The sequence below is a fragment of the Delphinapterus leucas genome, chromosome 7 (assembly GCF_059928025.1).
Source record: "Delphinapterus leucas isolate spDelLeu-1000000601 "Yukka" chromosome 7, BTC_Dleu_Yukka2, whole genome shotgun sequence".
NCBI classification, from domain to species: Eukaryota; Metazoa; Chordata; class Mammalia; order Artiodactyla; family Monodontidae; genus Delphinapterus; species Delphinapterus leucas.
In genome coordinates, this window is record NC_143135.1 from 52,180,112 (window position 1) to 52,200,842 (window position 20,731).

Below are 20,731 nucleotides of genomic sequence, written 5' to 3' on the forward strand. Positions count from 1 at the left end.
TTTGTATTTTTAGCTGAGAGAAGAAAAGTTACAAGAGGAGAAAACCTCTGAAGATCAAATCCACAGGCTGTTACCAGAGGATACAGAAATGGGAAAAAGGAAAATGGATGAACAGAAAAAAAGAGATGAGCCATTAGTACTGAAGACAAATCTAGAGCGTGTAAGTAGATCACCTTTTTGATGGACACCTGCCTCAAAATCAGCAATTAGCCCAAGTGATGTGGATCTGAAAAACCTTTGTTGGTGAATAGTAACAGTCATTGACTGTGCTGCTTAAGAATAGCGAAGACTTAGCATTCAGGTGGAGAGCTGGAGAAAATGATTTGTGAATGGGACAATGAGACGTGTGGAAAGATTAAGGGGGAACAGTGGGGAAAAAAGGTGAGTGAGAGGAAAAACCTAGTATAGTTTACTACTTGTGGTAAGTTTTATACATATATTGTCATTTTGATTTATGAGTTGTTATTTGACATCTGAGTTCTGTATGTGTTATATCCTCAACTAGATTTCCTTATAGTTTGTATTTTACTTCCCTTTACTCTTTATAATGCCCCAAACAGCACAGTTCTATTTACAAAGTAGGTCCTCAATATTAGATTACTTAGTTTAAACTTAACCTAATTATACTTCTAATTGGGCCAAATCTTGCCTGAATTTTTTTTCATTACTTATTTACCAAGCAAATTACTGGAAAATGTTGTAAATGGTATATTTAACTAATACAAGAAAGCACTTTTGGAGGATCCACTGATTATGGTTCAAATGGATGATTACAATTGTTTTGTTTTTCTTTAGTAATTCATATTGGATTAGACATCTTCTATTACTTGATATATGTACTTAGCATACCTTTAGAGTCATATCTATTAAAATGTTTTGTGATTCAGGCTTGTTAGTATTTCAGGCTATATTTTTAATTAGGTGGATTTAATAAAACTTTACCATATATAAAGACAGACAACATACCAGAATAGAGGGAAAAAATATCTCTAGACCTGAAGTCTGCCTGTTAAACAGGTCCCAGCATTGTAACAGATTGTACAACTTTGGCCAGGTTACTTAATTTCTCTGTGCTTTAGGTTTACTCTTTGCAAAGGCATTTTTCCTGAACTTCAGAATTTGAGATTACTTAAGCTTTCTTGGATTGATAGTATTTGCTGACTGTCAATGTATATGTGGGGCTTTTTTACCCCAGTTATAATAATAATAATTGTTACTATTTAATTATTGTTAAAAACAATCATTTGCATTCCAACCTTCTAAAAGATTCAGTTTAACAAATATGAAATGCTTATGTACTCTCAATGCTCTGTTCATTGGGAACTACAAAAGGAGAAAGACTGCTTTTGAAGAGAATACAGTTTATCTAGGAAGGCAAGAATAAAATATATGATAGTCTTGTGCATATAGTATGTCTTCTGACTAATAGCCCCAACTGTTGTCTGTAGTCTCTAAAGACCGCAAACTCTGCCTCTTCACCCCAACAGGACTGCCCATTAGTGTCCTCAGGGAAAACAGCCCAGAAAAACATTTCTTTTTAGGACAAACCAGTTTTGACAAAGAGAGCTTACTCTTTACTATGGTCCTTTTGATAGAAAGAACCTATTGTTTTCCGCCTTGCCAGATCTAGGTTTCCTCCAGGAAATGATCTCTAGTATTAATTCATAGCAAGGATGGGAAATTGCTCTAATTATTTTTTCTTTTGCCACTGTAATCTTTGAAGTAGAAATTAATTACATCAACCTAAAATGTAATCTTAAAAGGAATCAGGAAGTACAAATCCTGATTGGCAATGGCCAGTTTTGCAAAATTTCCTGTACATTGAATAAAATCAGATCTATGAACACTTTTAAGTTTTAGATTTTTGTGATTTTACCTTTCTTCCGTTTGCTTTTATATTTTTGAGGACTTTTAAAATTTTACTTTAAATATGTCTTAAGAAATTTTGGTGTTGATCAAATAATTTCATTTAGTTTAGCCAAGGATGCATTCATATTGGGACTGAAAAGAAGCTCAAGTGGTCTCAGTGAAAAGCCAGCTGAAGGATTATATTTTATATAGAGAGTATTATGATTAGAGCTGGACTGATCATTTCACTGTCCTGCTCCAAAAACCTCAGTGGCTCCCCATTTCCTGTGGAATTAAATGAGAACTCTTCACCCCAACATTCAGGTCCTTAGTATTATTCTAGCTTATCTTTCCGTTTTTGCTTACATTCGAGAACTCCAGGGAACAGAGCTGTTTGCTTTCCCCCAAATGTATAATCTATGCTTTCCCTCCTGAGAATCCTTGCTCTTGCGTTTCATCTCATTGAAATGCCACTGACCTTACCTGTTGAAAGACTATTTATCTTTCCATGTCCAGTTCAAAAGCTGTCACCTTCCTGGAACCTATAGGGATTCCTCACTTTTTCTCCACTCTCATCATCCATTCTCTTCAAGTTTTCTCTCCTCACTTTGTAACTTTTATAGAACTTATTTCATTCTTCCTTACATTACGGTTATTTGTGTGTTTGTGTTTCTCTACTTGATTTGTAAGTTTGTTAAGTATAGGAAATGTGTCTTACTGTTTTTTAAATCTCCCATAGTACCTTGCACATCACAAGTGTTTGATACGTGTTTATCAAGTTGAATCCAAATAGAGGAAGAAAAGTGCTTATTCTAGAAACAGTTATTTGTTCAGAAAGAAAATAAAATAGGCACGATGTTTAATTTATTACGATTTGTTATGGTGCAGTTAATACCGACAGTAGTGCAAATTGTTTTAAAACAATTTGGTGTAACAGTTATAGTCATACTAAAGATTATAAAGTTGAAAGTGAAAAACTGCTTGTCATCCCATAGCCTAGAGATAACTCCTATAAACATTTTGGTGAATATTCTTCCAGACTTCACTTCTAAGTGTGTTTGTGTTTGTGTGTGTGTGTGTGTGTGTGTGTGTGTGTGTGTATAAAATATATTGTTTTTCTTTTCAGAAAATGTAACCCAGTATACATACTGTTTTATAACCTTCTTTAATAAATTATAAGTCCTGGATGTCTTTCCATGTAAATAAAGAATCCCATATCATTATTTAGTGGTCTGCTAGTTATTCTTTACTGTAGAATTTATCCAGTTAATTAATCTGTTGATATTTTGCTGTCTTAAACCACTGCTGTGATGAAATCCACATGTCTCATTAGTTCCTTATAAATTACTAGAAGTGGAATGATCAGATCAAAGGGAGTGTACTTCTTCAGACTTTTTGGTACTTATTATTCAGTTGACCTCCAGAAAGTTTGTATTAAACTTTGAACTTTAAAGTTTGTATTAAACAGTAGTAAACAAATGTGCTAAACTAATTTCCTCACACCCTTGCCAACCCTGGGTATTATCATTCTTTTAATTTTTTTTAGGCACAACATTTTAAAAAATATCATTTTAGAGATTTCCATTTTAGGAATCGATAGTCCTATATGCTTGTTTTTATCCAAAGTTAAAGATGAGAGGTAAATATTTTCCTATCTTATGGCTCTAGGTTTCGTGAAGGTAGAAATATAGAGGGATTGGGGGTCAGGGTACCTTCTGTTTATATAATTATTTATTTATAATAATGTAAATTTATTTTCAACAATTAAAAGGAACCTGGCATATACCTATTATAATACCAGAGTTTTTTCTTAAAAGATTAATAGTATTAAAATTGATATCAATAAAATCTATCTTTTGTTGAGCACTTACTACTTGTGAGCTAATGCACCATGTGTTTTTAATGGTTTATCACAATATACGTAGTAGACAGATCATTTTTAATTTTATAGATGAGAAACTGAGGCTCAAAAAGGTAAAGCAATTAACCTATAGTGACAGTGATAGCTAAGTAATAGAGCGGGAATTTGAACATTATTTTATTTGGTACCGAATTGATTATGCAGAAAGACCTAAAAAAAAATTGCCATTATTGATCCCGTTGAGTCTGTTGATGTCAAAACTTTTTCTTTCTTTCCAATAAATTTGGTAATGGGTTAGTGCTATTAAAGTTTCTCCAGTGAATAGTTTGTACAACAGGGTTCTTTAAGGAGGGATAGATACCCTACAGAATGGAAAAGCTTCTCTGTAAATTGTAATCCTTCAACTGTTTCTTAAAGGCTGTTGGAAACATAGCCTGTTGTATGAATGTGCCTATCATCCTAGAGAATAACAAGGCATTTAAGGAATACAGGGTACTCTGAGCCAAAAGATGCCTTGCGTGCCTCTGTCTACAACTCTAACTTTGATAGTCATTGAATCATTAGAAAACTGGTTAATCATTAGATTATTAGACTTTTTTTGTTTATCTACTATATAATGGTATCAGAAGTTTTAAAGAAAAGATGGTCACTTGCTCTCAGAGTCTGTTGTCTACAGCAGAAATCAGACTCCTAAATAAGAAGCTACAGTTCAGTGTGATTAGTTGCTCCCCCTATAAAGAAGACACTCATATTGAATCATGAGCAAATCCTCATATGTGTATGCAAAAGACACACGTAAAAGAAACTTTGAATGTAAATTTAAAGTCTCTCAAAAAGAGACTCTAAAATAAAATGAAGGTAAATGAATGAGTATCAGCAAGATGGAAAAAGCTGATCTAAGGGTATTTGGAAGCAAAAGTGACATTTAAGATGCCTCTGAAAGGCCAGTGAGTATTTTATAGGCAGAGAATGTGGAAGGAGAATCTTAGGCAAAGGGACGAATAGCATGTGCAAAAGAATAGGAGTTTTGAAAGACTATGATGGTACATGTGGAGAGTAGAAAGTAGTATGATTGCAGTAGAGCTCAAGGAGTTCCCTGTGTCGGAACTGGTGGGAGAAAAACTTGGAGGAAGATTGGATCTAGTTTCTGAAGGTTATTGGATCATGCTGAGGTATTTAGACTTTATCCTGAAGTCACCAACGGTTAAGCAGGGGAGCGATGGGATTCTGTCTGTGTGTTTGATAATATGGAGGGGGTTGGAGGGAAGAAAGGCTGGAGAGAGCAAGACCCATAAGTAGATTATTGCAGTAGTCAAGGCAGAAGATGATGAGAATCTAAGGAAAGGCAGTGACAATGAGTATTCATGAGAAGAGTTAGATCTGAAAGACATTGGAGGAGTAGAATGGAGCCAAGTAGAAATAACGTGGAGGCAGTTTGGAGACAGATACTCTGGATCACAGTGCCAACGTTATTAACTCTACAATCCTAGGCACATTAACTACTCTGAGCCTCAGTTTGCCATCTGTAAAAGGTAATAATCCCTTCTTAGTGGGGTAGGTTAAAGAGTAGATGAAATAAAACATTTGGATGTGTTGGGGTACTCAAAACCTCTATACAATGTTATTATGACTTTGAAGAAAGGAAAGGAAAGAGTCATGGGTGACATTGAAGCTTCTAACTGGGTTGGTAGGGGGACTTAGAGAAGAGAAATATTGAGTTTGATTTTGGATATATTAAGTTTGAGCTGCATTTGGGATATCCAGATTGGGATCCCAAGAGGCAGTTGGAAACATAGATTGGAACTCAGAGAGAACATATAATAGAAAGAGAGATTTGAACAATAGCTTTGGGAGATTCCATGGGAACCCCAAATGGACAGTGTTGTCTCCCTTGTCTCCTGCCAGTGTCCTGCACGTCTCTCAGATTCAGAGAATGAAGAACCTTCTCGAGGCAAGATGATACAGACACACCGCTCGGCATTTGTTTCCAAGAACAACTCCTACTCCTTATCTATCCTGGCAGGGTAAGAGACTGATACTGAATCCAGTCAGGGTTCTTTCATTTTGGGATATGAGACAAAAGAGACTGGGGGAGCTTTAAAGTGTTTGTTGTAGCTACTTTGGGGGAGGTGGGAGTGAGGGAAAATGGGGGAACTGGCTTTCAAATATGGGTTAGGAATAAGGGGCTGACCTGAAATTTTAAAGAAAAGTAAATTTTACCCATTTCGGGTATCCTCAGGGTAAGATTGTACTAATTGCTCTGCTGCAGAGTTGAACTTTCTTTTCTGGGAGGAAACAACAAAGCCTTCTTCAACCATTGATATTGAAGACAATATCCATGGATTTTCTTTGTGGACTTTTTTCCTCTTAATAGGAACTTGAGGCCAGAGTTGATTTATTTTCAATGCCTGGAACTAAAATATATATTGATAGGTTTCAAGAGGGCAAACTAAAAAGTTTTTAAGACCTTTGTCAAGGCACTTCTTGTTCCTTTAGACTTTGCAGGCCCTGGGGAGGAAAGGAAGGAGGAATTGGATCAATGTTGGGTGATGGAAGAATAATGAAGGGCTTGGTGGAAGGAAGGAAAGAAGGATGGATAGATGGATGGATAGATAGGTAGGTAGGTAGGTAGGTAGATAGATAGCAGGAGGGAAAGGAAGGGAAGAAGAAATGAAAGAAGGGAGGAAAGCTGGAAGGAATCATTTATTCAACAGGCAGGATGTACTATGTGCCATGCCCTCTCTTTTAATATAAAAAGACACAGTCTTTGCCCCATTTTGTTGTCTTTTTTGATTTAGAGCTGGCATTGCTCACCCTTATTTCTAGGGTTCTTCTCCTTCCCACAGCACTATGAAGTGTATCTCTCTTGCTGTTCCTATGGACATATACCTGGACCCTTTATATCTTAAGGCTTTTTATTGCTACCCACTAATAAATATGACCAAAAAAATCTACCAAGTTTAAGAATGTTATAAAGTTCATACTATTGTGAACCCTGTTCTTTTTATATCTGAATCCTTTTGGTATATGTTCTGATTTTCCTGTTCTTTTTCTTTTTTAAATTTTATTGGAGTATAGTTGATTTACAATGTTGTGTTAGTTTCAGGTGTACAGAAAAGTGATTCAGTTATACATATACATATATTCATTCTTTTTCAGATTCTTTTCCCATATAGGTTATTACAGAATATTGAGCATTTCCTGTTATTTCTGTGAGTAAAATTCGCTAAACCTCTCCTTCTCTTAAATGCCTCCCCTTCTCTGGGTGGTGGTAACTCCTTCCAGGAAGGCCCTTTCCTAAACAGTTTATTCACTCATTTGACATTTGTTGAATGGCTACTGGATTGTAGCCACTGTAGCTTGACTGATGAAATGAGAACCTAATACGTAAGATGTAAGCCAGTGTACTTAACCTTTTATGGTGATGATGAAACTCTTGCTTTGTGCATATGAGCTTGAACTATAGATGCCCTGTAAAGTTAAAAAATTCAAGATTGCTTGACTAAGAATCGTCAGCTTCTGAATGTGTATGTGGATTTTTCCCCATTTATAGCGGGTGTATCTTAATGTTTATTAGAGGGATCTACTGAAAAGAGAAGATCATATTAATTCCAATCAAGTCACAATAAATATCCCCTGAAACAAATAAATGTTGCTTTAGGCAGTCTGTGATTAGTTAGTTAATATCTCTTCATTTGAAATTACTTGGGAAAAAGGAAAATTTTATTAAAACCCAAATATGATGCCAAGGCCAAATTGCCCCAGTTAATTGGAGTGGACACTGGATAGATGAACTACTTATTACCAATTCCAGTCTCTACCCCTGTAATTCATTCTTTTAAAGTGGGTAGAAGGTTAATATGTTGTTACTTAGAAATGCCTACCAAGGAACTTAGAAAATTATTCTATAAAGGGCAAAATGTAAAGTCTATACAGAGGGGTGTGCTTTTGATTATGTGTGGCTCTGGAATATGTGTGGTATATCTTCTTTTCCTGCTCCTTGGCCCATCCTTGCCCTTAGTATGTATCGTTCAGTCACAATGGGATTAATTTATAAGAAAATATTTACTTAACATGTTATTGTTAAGAAATGTTGCAATCAGTATTATACATATATGGATTTCAGCATTTATTTTTTCCAAATATCCAAGGTTGTGGGCTGAGTTCAGTTATTAGTACAGTTTTTTAAACAATTAATTGGATTTGGTTGGTAGGCTTATCTTTTTAGGAAATAGTTTGCTGATGTCATGGAAACTTTAGGTTGGAAAATTTATTATGGTAATACTGTGAATTGCATCTCTTATTTAGTCAACATGTTTTACTTCTTAGTTAAGAAAATATTAAGTTTCAATTCTAAATGATATTTAGGAAAACAATATGAAGTTGTTAGTGCTGACAATGAGATGAGGCATATGGATATATTAAAAAAGAATTAGCATGGTGATGGTTGCATAGCGATGTGCCTGTAAACTTAAAATGGTTAAAATGGTAACTTTCATGTTATATATATTTTACCACAAGAAAAAAAGAATTAGCATTGTTAACAGTTTTGGGATATTTCAAATGCATTTTTTTCTGTCTGTTAAGCAATAACAGAAGAATAGGTTTTTCTCTGCAAGTTTGTTTCCTAAAGAGAGTTCATCTGTAAAAGCTTTAAAGTTTTTTACATCTGTATTTAAATCAAATTAATCTGCATTTATTTTACTTATCTACTTTATAAACTTTTCTTTCTTAAGCCCAAAAGCATGGAGTTAAGAATGAGTAGTCCTGATAGGATGGTTATTTTGGAAGGAATCCATCAATAGATTCTGGCTGAGTCTTGCCAGTAGCTCAGTCTATTTTCATTTGAAACATTCAAAGCAAAGAATGTTTTGCAGCACTATTAATAAAGTTCTATAGCCCTTTGAAAATGAAACTTCTTCCAAATAGGCAGATAGAGTAATAGTTAACCCAAGGTCATTTCTAAGTAAATTATAAAATATATGTGAATTGAAAAGAATTAACTTGAACCATAAGGTATGTAATTATAAAGTTAGGCTTTTATTTTAAATATCTGAAAAACTGGTTTGTTTATTTGTTTAAATGTATTTCCCTTCATTCCTCACGCCCTCTTCACCACTAGAAGAATCAAACAAAAAACGTGGTTGCAAGTTATTCTAAAAACTCAGTCTGGAAAAACTTTCTCTGTTGAGCTAGTGTGTTTTCTAAGAGCTACACGTTCAGTTGTGTTTTCCTCTTTGCTTTGGCTGTCAGGAAGTTTAGAATTAAGACAGAGTTTTCAATTCAGTCATCATGACCTTCCAACATGGCATATAATTAAAGAAATAATTTTTGGCATACTCTTCTCATATTTATTACTTAACGTGGTCTTTATTCTCTACTAACGCTCATTCTTTATGTATTTTTACTGTAAGTCACTTAAAATTCTTCTTGGGAATAGGGTATAACCATAAAAAGAAATATAATCAAACCATCTATCCTCCTTCCAGTTTAAAAAATAAAGAAGGCGATGCAGTAATGCCAGTACTGCCATTCTGTACAAAACTGTATCTTAAGTAAACAGTGCCTAGTGAGATTACTGGCATATGATAAGCCTTCAGTGAGTATAGCTGCTGCTATTTTGTTATCTTCTTTTAGAACTCTTAGAACTGAAAAGGATCTTAAATATTGTTTTATCTAATTCCTTTGTTTTATGGGTGAGAAGACTAAAGCTCAGTGAGAGACCATGGCTTGCCAAATCTTAGACTGCTAGAGTAGTAGGACAATGAGTTAGAACTGAGATTTCTTGGCTCTTTCCACTATACCCTTTTGTCCCCCATGACTTTCTTATAGATCACTATGCTGCCTCTGCCCATTTTCCCACTAGGCTTTAAATCCTTTGCAAGCAGGGACAAAAATCTTGTTGACCATTGTATTCACAGTACTTAGTACAGTGCCTGGCACATAGTAGAGGCTCAGTAAATACTTGTGGAATGTTTAATGAGATAGGTCTTGTGCCCTTGGGTGGGTTAAAGGGGGCTTTTTCAGAATTGTCAAACTTGCAGTCTGTAGGAGGGAGGACTCTGGGAGCTGTGGAGGAAACAGATTGGCTGGTGGCTGTTGTTTAGACTAGATTCCATAGGATTAATATGGGATTTAGGGGGAGTCTAATGACCACATTGATAAAGCTTTTATACTATAAAGTTGTCTTTAGCTCTTTAATACATTAACAGTAGCTTATGAGGATCCTTTTTATAGATTCTGTAAAAGAAAAATCTGTGTTACACTGAGTAATAATTAAGCCTCAATTAAGTAGGAATTAACTACATTGTTTTGTTTTCTAATGTCCAAATACTTTAAGTCTGAGTCTGTGGTTCAGAGTGGGGTGCAGCAAAAGAGACCTGAAGTGTCTGTGCTTCCTCTAAGGTGTGTGTGTAAGGAGAGATAGAGACAGAGACTGACTGCAGACTCAGTCATATTAACTGCATGCCCAGCCAGTGTTGGAGTGAATTAAAATATGCAGACTTGTTCCTCTTTTTTAAAATGAACGAATGAAAATATAGATGCTTTCAGCGGACAGATACCAGACACATAAATGATGTGATATTGGAGGACTAGCTTTATTATTTTTTAATTATTTTATTTTTGGCTGTGTTGGGTTTTCGTTGCTGTGCACGGGCTTTCTCTAGTTGCAGCGAGCGGGGGCTACTCTTCCTTGTGGCGCACGGACTTCTCATCGCGGTGGCTTCTCCTGTTGCCGAGCGTGGGCTCTAGGCACGCAGGCTTCAGTAATTGTGGCTCGCGGGCTCTAGAGCACAGGCTCAGTAGTTGTGGCGCGCAGGCTGAGTTGCTTCGCGGCATGTGCGATCTTACTGGACCAGGGCTTGAACCTTCGTTTCCTGCATTGGCAGGCGGATTCTTAACCACTGCGCCACCAGGGAAGCCCTGGAGGGCTAGCTTTAGAATTGATGAAAGGAGGCAAACCAGAGAGATGAGGGTGGAGAAGCCAGTCTAGGGAGTTTTAGGGAATTAGCGGTGTGAGCTTGAGTAAAATCAGTTGACCTCCTTCTGTATCATTTATGTAAAATGCAAGTTGTTATGTCCTACCTATTGCTGGGCAGGGGATTTCCCTGAATGATTTCTTAAGACTCTTTTCACCTCTAAAACTGAAGTGTCTAGAAGTGGCTTAGAGCAGGGTTTTAAAAGGTGGAGGAAATGTGACCAGGGCATGAAAAGGAAAGGGTAAGGGGCAGTTAGTGAGTTCTGTAAAAATCTCAGGATTAGACTTAGCAAGTTATGTGTGGGGAATAGTCCAAACAGTAACCACGAGGGAAAGGAGACTATGAGAGAAAAATGAGGTAGTGATTTAAAAGAAACCACAAGGCTTGATGATGGCCTGGGGCAGGTTTTGTGTGTGTGTGTGTGTGTGTGTGTGTGTGTGTGAGCGTGTGTGTGTGTGTGTGTGTGTGTTGGGGGAGGGATAAAAGAATAGAAGCAAATCAAGTGGATGAGCTGGTTAAGAGGACAAATCTTGTTAAGAGTATGGAGTATGGATGGAAAAGGAAGATAGCTTAAGGAGAAGTGATGTGGAATTTAAGGAGCAGGTTTTAGAGGTGTCAGTAATCTCTCTGCCATACTAAAGTAGGAATATACTGGTGGTTTTCAGAGGGGTCTGGCAGAATGGTGAAGGGTAGCATCAGGGAACTAGCTTTTTCCCAGGGCTTCCTGCCATGTTCAGTACTTTACATACCTCGTTTCCTTTAGTTCTTACATTAATCCTATAAGATTTATAACATTCTCATTTTTCAGCTGAGGAAAATGCAGTTCAAAGAGGTTAAGTAACTCACCCCAGAACTTCTCACCTGAGTAGAGTGACAGAGATGGAATTGGAACTCAGGTCTCTCTTGACTCCAAACCTATGCTCTTTCTAGCAAACCATTGTCAGAACCCTGTGACAGAAGGCTCTGTGCTTAAGCTCTTTGTCTTGAAATGATCTACCTTTACAACAGAAAGCTTCCTTCCTTCTGTTTGTTTAAATAATTTATACCCTGTCTTGTTCTAAAAAAATACAAGATTGTACAGAGGTGGGTAAGAAGCTGTCCAGTTATCGTGTTGTTTGAGGGGACTCAAATCCTTTTGCATTACTCTAGGCCTTTTGAAATACAGCTGTGGAAACAATGTTCCTATCCATCAGCAAACAAATACTAGTGCATGTCCAGAATAGGCAAATATGTAGAGACAGAAAGTAGATAAGTGGTTGCTTAGGGCTGGAGGAGAAGGCAGGGTTTAGGAGTAAGAGCTAAAGGGTATGAGGTTTCTTTATGAGGTGATGGAAATGTTTTAAAATTGTGATGGTTAAATAACTCTGTGAATATACTAAAAACCATTAAATTTTACACTTTAAAAAAAGAAAGAGGGACTTCCCTGGTGGCGCAGTGGTTAAGAATCCGCCGGCCAATGCAGCGGACATGGGTTCGAGCCCTGGTCCGGGAAGATCCCACATGCCGTGGAGTAACTAAGCCTGTGCGCCACAACTACTGAGCCTGTGCTCTAGAACCCGTGAGCCACAAGTACTGAAGCCCGTGTGCCACAACTACTGAAGCCCGCCTGCCTAGAGCCCGTGATCTGCAACAAGAGAAGTCACCGCAATAAGAAGCCCGTGCACCGAAACGAAGACCCAGTGCAGCCATAAATAAATAAATAAGTAAGTTAGTTAGTAAAAAAGAAAGAATGCTAGTATACACAAGGCAGATAACCCAACAATAAATATACAAGGGAAGGATTGTAACAAAATCTTACCCATTTCTGGGTGCGTGGCAGCTACAGCTAGGCCTAAGGAAGCTGCTGCTTTTATTCAAGTATGTGTGTGGGGGTGGGAGGCCTCACACACCCAGGCTAGGGGCTGGGAGGAGGATCCTCTCTGACCTTCAGCCTCTTGGTGGAACTCAGCTCTGCCAGACCTGAGAGTTTGATTAAAAAACTAATGTGGTATGGGTATTTGAGAGACAGACAGAGTGATGAGTGAGCAGTTAATAACATGAGCTATCTAATGTTTTATATCATGTAATACCATTTGAAAACCCTTTAAGCAGTGCTTTATAAGCATTAAATCTTCTGGCTTTCCAGCTGCATGTTTATACTGGCTGCTCCTCCTTTTCTTTGTTTGTAAGTCAGATGCATTGTGGTTGTGGGTATTTTTAGCTTAACTAGAAATCCCAGAAACCATCTGGTCCCTTGGCAGTGGAAATTTTAAGCTAGTTGCCTTTCAGACAATGCTGCTGTCTCTTGTTTATGACTTCATTATGTGTTTGGAAGAGAGAACTTCTCTAGACGTGCTGGGTCTATTCTGTGGCAGAGTAGAGTAGAATGTAAGATCAGTATGCTGTGGTAGAAAGAGCACAGGCCTTAGAGATACAGGTTTAAACTTTGGCTTCAGCTGTGTGACCTGGAAAAATCACTTCCTTCAGTTCTTTGTCTGTAAATTGAAGATGCTGATTTATAGGGTTTCTATATGGATTAAATGAGGTACAGTATATTTAAAACACACAATGCCTGACAGATAATAGATTCCTAATAAATGATGAAGTTTTCTTTCCTTTCCTTAAGGATGTCGTAGGCATTTCTGTATATATTTTTATTCACTTATAAGAAATTTATTGAATATATCCACTATGTGCCAGGCACTGTGTGAGGGTTTAGGAATATAGAAATGGATGTGCACAAAGGTGGGAGGAGTAGTTACTTCATCTATTTTTTAGCAAAGGTATTGTTTGAGCTCTTAAATCTTAGGAACATTATCAAGTTTACTGCTGATGATTCTCAGCCAGCATTGAAGCCTCTTAACCTGACCAAATACTACAATAATAATATCTATATATTATGTTGATGGTTTACACGATATTTTCACATTCATGAATTTTGTGACTCTTCATGTGACAATAACAACATTGGGGGAATATAGTTATATAGGAGCGAAGTTTATGTATGCTATTGAAATTGAGTTGGTATTAATTTGAAATATATTGTTTTCAATTAAGATGTTAATTGTAATTCCCCAGGGCAACCACTAAGAAAATAACTAAAACATACATAGTTAAAGAAATAAGAAGGAAATCAAAATGGTACAGTAGGAGATATCTAACACAAAAGAAGGCATTAATGTAGACATTGTGGAACAAAAAGGTACAAGACATATAGAAAATAAAGAGAAAAATTGCAGAAGTCCTTCCTTATCAGTAATTACATTAAATGTAAATGAATTAAACTCTCCAATTAAAAGGCAGAGATTGGCAGAATGGATTTAAAAACAGTATAGTCCAAATATATGATGAGACTCACTTTAGATCCAGAGACAGAAGTAGGTTGAAAGTGAAAAATGTAAACAGTGACCAAAAGAGAACTAGAATAGCTATACAATATGAGACAACGTAGACAACAAAACTTACTACAAGAGACAAAGAGAGGCATTGTATAATTCTAAAAGGGTCAGTCCGCAAAGAAGATATAACAGCTGTAAACACATGTACACCTAATTATGGGTCCATAAAATATGTGAAGCAAAAACTGACAAAATTAAGGGGAATAATAGACATTTTAATATTAATAGTTGGAGACTTTAACACCACTTTCAATGATGGGTAGACTATACAGATGAAAGATAAACAAAGGATATAGAAGACTTGAATAATACTGTATACCTGGCTCGAGACAAAATACCTAACTGATTCAAGAAGAAATTGAAAATCTGAATAGACCTATAACAAGTGAAAAGGTTGAACCAGTAATCAAAAAACATCTGGCAAAGAAAAGCCCAGGACCAGATGGCTTCACTGGTGTTACTACCAAACATTTAAAAAAGAATCAACATGAACGTTTCTCAAACTCTTTCAAAAATTAGAAGAGGAGTGAATACTTCCCGATTCATTCATTCTTTGAAGCCAGTATTACCCTGACACCAAAGCCATATGCAGACATAACAAGAAAAGAAAACTACAGACCAATATCCTTTATGAATCTATATTCCAGCACACCATTGGAGGAAAAAAAGTACAAGCTTTGATACATTAGAGAGGGTAAGAGAAACACTTTGACTTAACCTGCATCACCCCTACCGCAGGGCAGCAGAACGCAGGTTCAAGAGAGATTTTCCTGGCTGGTAATTGCCCCTGTGGGAGAAAGTAAGAGAGTGTGAGTGAACACCTGGCTTCTCCAACTTTATAGGAAGCCCATTTCTCTCCTGCCTCTACCAGAGTATTGAATTATGATCTACATGACCTAGGGGAAGGAAGAGTCTGGGAAAGCAGCAGATAGGGCTCTCAGAGGGCATTAAAGGGATGAGGATCTTACTAACTACGTTACAGACTCTACCCACAAGTCACTGGGGAAGCCTCACCTATGGATCCTCCCAACTGGCCCATGGGCACTCCCATCGCTCCACATGCCTCATTCACACATGCTTCCACTCTGTGGCCAGTTCCCTGTGCATGCTCCCAGTGGCAGTGAGCGAGTTTTGGCATATGGCCAGTAAGCATGTGTAGAAAGCCAGCTAGAATCTGTGGGCAAGGGAGAGACCACAAATGAGCTTTACTGCCACCCTTGGGAAAACAAAATGGAGGCTGTCAGCTTTCGGCCTGGTATGTTGGAGGATCAAGAGAAGGCATACAAGCTTGAGAATTTTGCCACAGAGGGAGAAAGCAAGGAGCTGGTGTATCCATAGAACATCTGAGAAAATACCAGCATCCCTACCAGAGCTGTTGGAAGGTTTTTCTCTCCTGAAGGCAGTTAGTAAAGTTCGGAGGAGGTGACTGCTACTTCAAATGTGAGGACAGCAATGCAAAATGTCAAGGAACATGAAAAATCAACGAAACATGACAGCATCAAAAGATCACAACAGTCTTCCAGTATTGGATCCCCAAAAACATGGAGGTCTGTGATTTATCCAACAAAGACTTCAAATTAGCTGTTTTAAGGAAGCTCAGTGAGCTACAAGATATGGGGATATATGTATATGTATAGCTGATTCTCTTTGTTGTACAGTAGAAACTAACACAACACTGTAAAGCAATTATACTCCAATAAAGATGTAAAAATAAATAAATTAATTAATAAGAGCTGAGAACTTCCCAAATCTGGGGAGAGATTTGGATATCTAAGTTTGTGAAGCTCATAGGTCACCAAACAAACTCAACTTAAAGCCATTCTCTCCAAGACACTGTATTATCAGGCCACCCAAGATGGCTGTTCTCTTGCCCTCTGTACATCCCCTGCTCAACCAGTCCCTGCTTCACCTACACCCTACTCACATAACTGACCTTCCCTCTTAATCATAGAGCCTAATCAGTAAATGCCGATATACTTGTACCCCCTCCCCCCTCCCCATCTAGTGATTGTTCTAATCTTTAGATCAGAACATCTCCACCATGATAGCTTATCAAAGGGGCAGTAAGGGGCGTGCTCCTCTGCTCGTGCCCTGGTAACTGATGAGCCAACCTGACATCAATTCCCCCTATAACTGGTAACCTTCCTCTCCCCCTGGTAGTGAAGACCACTGCCATGTCTTGCCCACTGTCTGCTGCACACAGTGGAGTGTCACTCCAGGACCTTGCTTCAGACATGTGAGATCTCTGTTTAATCCCATTAAACTATTGATGTCTCTGTTGCTTACTCTGGGCTCTTTCTTCCATCTTGAGGCTGGGCAAGTACAGGGCTTACAGGCATACAGGGTATGGCTCAACAGACACATTATGATAAAACTGTCAAATATAAAAGACAAAGTGAGCATCTTAAAAGCAGCAAGAGAAAAGGATTATAACTTACAAGGGAACTCACATAAGGCTATCAGTAGAATTCTCAACAGAAACGATACAGTCCAGAGGAGTAGGATGATATATTCAGAGCACTGAAAGGAAAAAAAAAAAACCTGCCAGCCGAAATACTCTATCTAGTAAAGTTGTACTTCATATATGAAGGAGAGGTAAAGACTTTCCCAGACACACAAAAGCTGAGGGAGTTCATCACCACTAGACCTGCCTTACAAGAAATGCTGAAAGGAGTTCTTCAGGCTGAAACAAAATTATACTAATTAGTAACATGAAAAGATATGAAAATATAAAACACTCTGGTAAAGGTAAGTATATAGTCAAGTTAAGTACTTTAATAATGTTAACAAGGTGATATGTTGACCACTTAACTCTAGTATAAATGTTAAAAGGACAAGAGTATTAAAAATAACGATAGCTACACTAATTTGTTAATGACTACACAATATAAAAAGACATCAAGTGTTTTGTGACATTGAAATGTTTTGTGACATTAGAAACAAAATGGAGGAGAGTAAAAGGGTAAAGTTTTGTATGCAATCGAAGTTAAGTTATCAAGCATAAAATAGACTCTTATATCTATAAGATGTTTTATGTAAGCCTCATGATAGCCAAAAAGCAAAAACCTACAGTGGATTCACATAAAATAAAAAGGGAATCAAAGCATACCTCTATAGAAAATCACCAGTTCACAAAGGAAGGCCACAAGAGAGGGATTAAGGCACAAGAGAACTACGAAACAGCTAGAAAACAATGACTAAGATGGCATTAGTAAATCCTTACTTATCAATAATCACTCTAAATGTAAATGGATTAAATTCTCCAATCAAAAGTCATAGAGTGGACTTGCACAAGCCTCTTAGATAGCCCCATCCACCAGAGGGCAGACAGCAGAAGAAAGAAGAACTACAATCCTGCAGCCTGTGGAACAAACACCACATTCACGGAAAGATAGACAAGATGAAAATGCAGAGGGCTATGTACCAGCTGAAGGAACAAGATAAAACCCCAGAAAAACAACTAAATGAAGTGGAGATAAGCAACCTTCCAGAAAAAGAATTCAGAATAACGATAGTGAAGATGATCCAGGACGTCAGAAAAAGAATGGAGGCAAAGATCGAGAAGATGCAAGAAATGTTTAAAAAAGACCTAGAAGAATTAAAGAACAAACAGATGAACAATACAATAACTGAAATGAAAACTACACTAGAAGGAATCAATAGCAGAATAACTGAGGCAGAAGAAAGGATAAGTGACCTGGAAGACAGAATAGTGGAATTCACTGCTGCAGAACAGAATAAAGAAAAAAGAATGAAAAGAAATGAAGACAGCCTAAGAGACCTCTAGTACAACATTAAACGCAACAACATTCGCATTATAGGGGTCCCAGAAGGAGAAGAGAGAGAGAAAGAACCCGAGAAAATATTTGAAGAGGTTATAGTCGAAAACTTCCCTAACATGGGAAAGGAAATAGCCACCCAAGTCCAGGAAGTGCCAAGAGTCCCATACAGGATAAACCCAAGGAGAAACATGCGAAGACACAAAGTAATCAAATTGGCAAAAATTAAAGACAAAGAGAAATTATTCAAAGCAGCAAAAGAAAAATGACAAATAACATACAAGGGAACTCCCATAAGGTTAACAGCTGATTTCTCAGCAGAAACTCTACAAGGCAGAAGGGAGTGGCGTGATATACTTAAAGTGATGAAAGGAAGGAACCTACAACCAAGATTACTCTACCCGGCAAGGATCTCATTCAGATTTGATGGAGAAATCAAAAGCTTTACAGACAAGCAAAAGCTAAGAGAATTGAACAACTCCAAACCAGCTCTACAACAAATGCTAAAGAAACTTCTCTAAGTGGGAAACACAAGAGAAGAAAAGAACCTATAAAAACAAACCCAAAACAATTAAGAAAATGGTCATAGGAACATACATATCAAAAATTACCTTAAACGTGAATGGATTAAATGTTCCAACCAAAAGACAGAGATTGCTGAATGGTTACAAAAACAAGACCCATATATTTGCTGTCTACAAGAGACCCACTTCAGACATAGGGACACATACAGACTGAAAGTGAGGGGATGGAAAAAGATATTCCATGCAAATGGAAATCAAAAGAAAGCTGGAGTAGCAATACTCATATCAGATAAAATAGACTTTAAAATAAAGAATGTTACAAGAGACAAGGAAGGACACTACATAATGATCAAGGGATCAATCCAAGAAGAAGATATAACAATTATAAATATATATGCACCCAACATAGGAGCACCTCAATACATAAGGCAACTGCTAACAGCTCTAAAAGAGGAAATCGACAGTAACACAATAATAGTGGGGGACTTTAACACCTCACTTACGCCAATGGACAGATCATCCAAAATGAAAATAAATAAGGCAACAGAAGCTTTAAATGACACAATAGACCAGATAGATTTAATTGATGTTCATAGGACATTCGATCCCAAAACAGCAGATTACACTTTCTTCTCAAGTGCGCACGGAACATTCTCCAGGATAGATCACGTCTTGGGTCACAGATCAAGCCACAGTAAATTTAAGAAAAGTGAAATCATATCAAGTATCTTTTCTGACCACAATGGTATGGGATTAGAAATGAATTACAGGGGAAAAAAAAGGTAAAAAACACAAACACATGGAGGCTAAACAATACGTTACTAAATAACCAGGAGATCAATGAAGAGCTCAAAGAGGAAATCAAAACATACCTAGAGACAAATGACAATGAAAACACGACGATCCAAAACCTATGGGATGCGGCAAAAGTCTTTCTAAGAGGGAAGTTTATAGCTATACAACCCTACCTCAAGAAACAAGAAAAATCTCAAACACTCTAACCTTACGCCTAAAGGACGTAGAGAAAGAAGAACAAACAAAACCCAAAGTTAGCAGAAGGAAAGAAATCATAAAGATCAGAGCAGAAATAAATAAAATAGAAACAAAGAAAACAATAGCAAAGATCAATACAACTAAAAGGTAGTTCTTTGAGAAGATAAACAAAATGAATAAAACATTAGCCAGACTCATCAAGAAAAAGAGGGAGAGGACTCAAATTAATAAAATTAGAAATGAAAAGGGAGAAGTTACAACAGACACCACAGAAATACAAAGCATCCTAAGAGACTACTACAAGCAACTCTATGCCAATAAAATGGACAAATTCTTAGAAAGGTATAACCTTCTAAGACTGAATGAGGAAGAAATAGGAAATATGAACAGACCAATCACAAGTAATGAAATTGAAACTGTGATTAAAAATCTTCCAACAAACAAAAGTCCAGGACCAGATGGCTTCACAGGTGAATTCTATCAAAGATTTAGAGAATAGCTAACACCCATCCTTCTCAAACTCTTCCAGAAAACTGTGGAGGAAGGAACACTCCCAACTCATTCTATGAGGCCACCATCACCCTGATACCAAAACCAGACAAAGATACTACAAAAAAAAAGAAAATTACAGACCAATATCCCTGATGAATATAGATGCAAAAATCCTCAACAAAATGCTAGCAAACAGAATCCAACAACACATTAAAAGGATCATACACCATGATCAAGTGGGATTTATCCCAGGGATGCAAGGATTCTTCAATATATGTAAATCAATCAGTGTGATAAACCATATTAACAAATTGAAGAACAAAAACCATATGATCATCTCAATAGATGCAGAAAAAGCTTTTGACAAAATTCAACACCCATTTTTGATAAAAACTCCAGAAAATGGGCATAGAGGGAACCTACCTCAACATAATAAAGGCCATATACGACAAACCCACAGCAAACATCATTCTCAATGGTGAAAAACTGAAAGCATTTCCTCAAAGATCAGGAACAAGACAAGGATGTCCACTCTCACCACTATTATTCAACATAGTTTTGGAAGTCCTAACCACAGCAATCAGAGAAGAAAAAGAAATAAAAGGAATACAAATTGGAAAAGAAGAAGTAAAACTGTCACTGTTTGCAGATGACATGATACTAAGAGAATCCTAAAGAAGCCACCAGGAAACTACTAGAGCTAATCAGTGAATTTGGTAAAGTTTCAGGATACAAAATTAATGGACAGAAATCTCTTGCATTCCTATACACTGATGATGAAAAATCAGAAAGAGAAATTCAGGAAACACTCCCATTTACCATTGCAACAAAGAGAATACAATACCTAGGAATAGACCTACCTAGGGAGACAAAAGAC

The 20,731-nt window shown here is 37.1% G+C and overlaps 1 protein-coding gene across 1 annotated transcript in view; it reads left to right on the forward strand.

The window, feature by feature from the left end:
* Window positions 1–20,731, forward strand: part of RNF169 (ring finger protein 169) — a 95,939-nt gene that overhangs the window by 55,666 nt on the left and 19,542 nt on the right. The window contains exons 3-4 of the mRNA XM_022593817.3: window positions 14–160; window positions 5,615–5,733. Of these exons, the coding sequence (XP_022449525.2) occupies window positions 14–160; window positions 5,615–5,733 (266 nt within the window). The remainder of the gene's footprint in view (window positions 1–13; window positions 161–5,614; window positions 5,734–20,731) is intronic.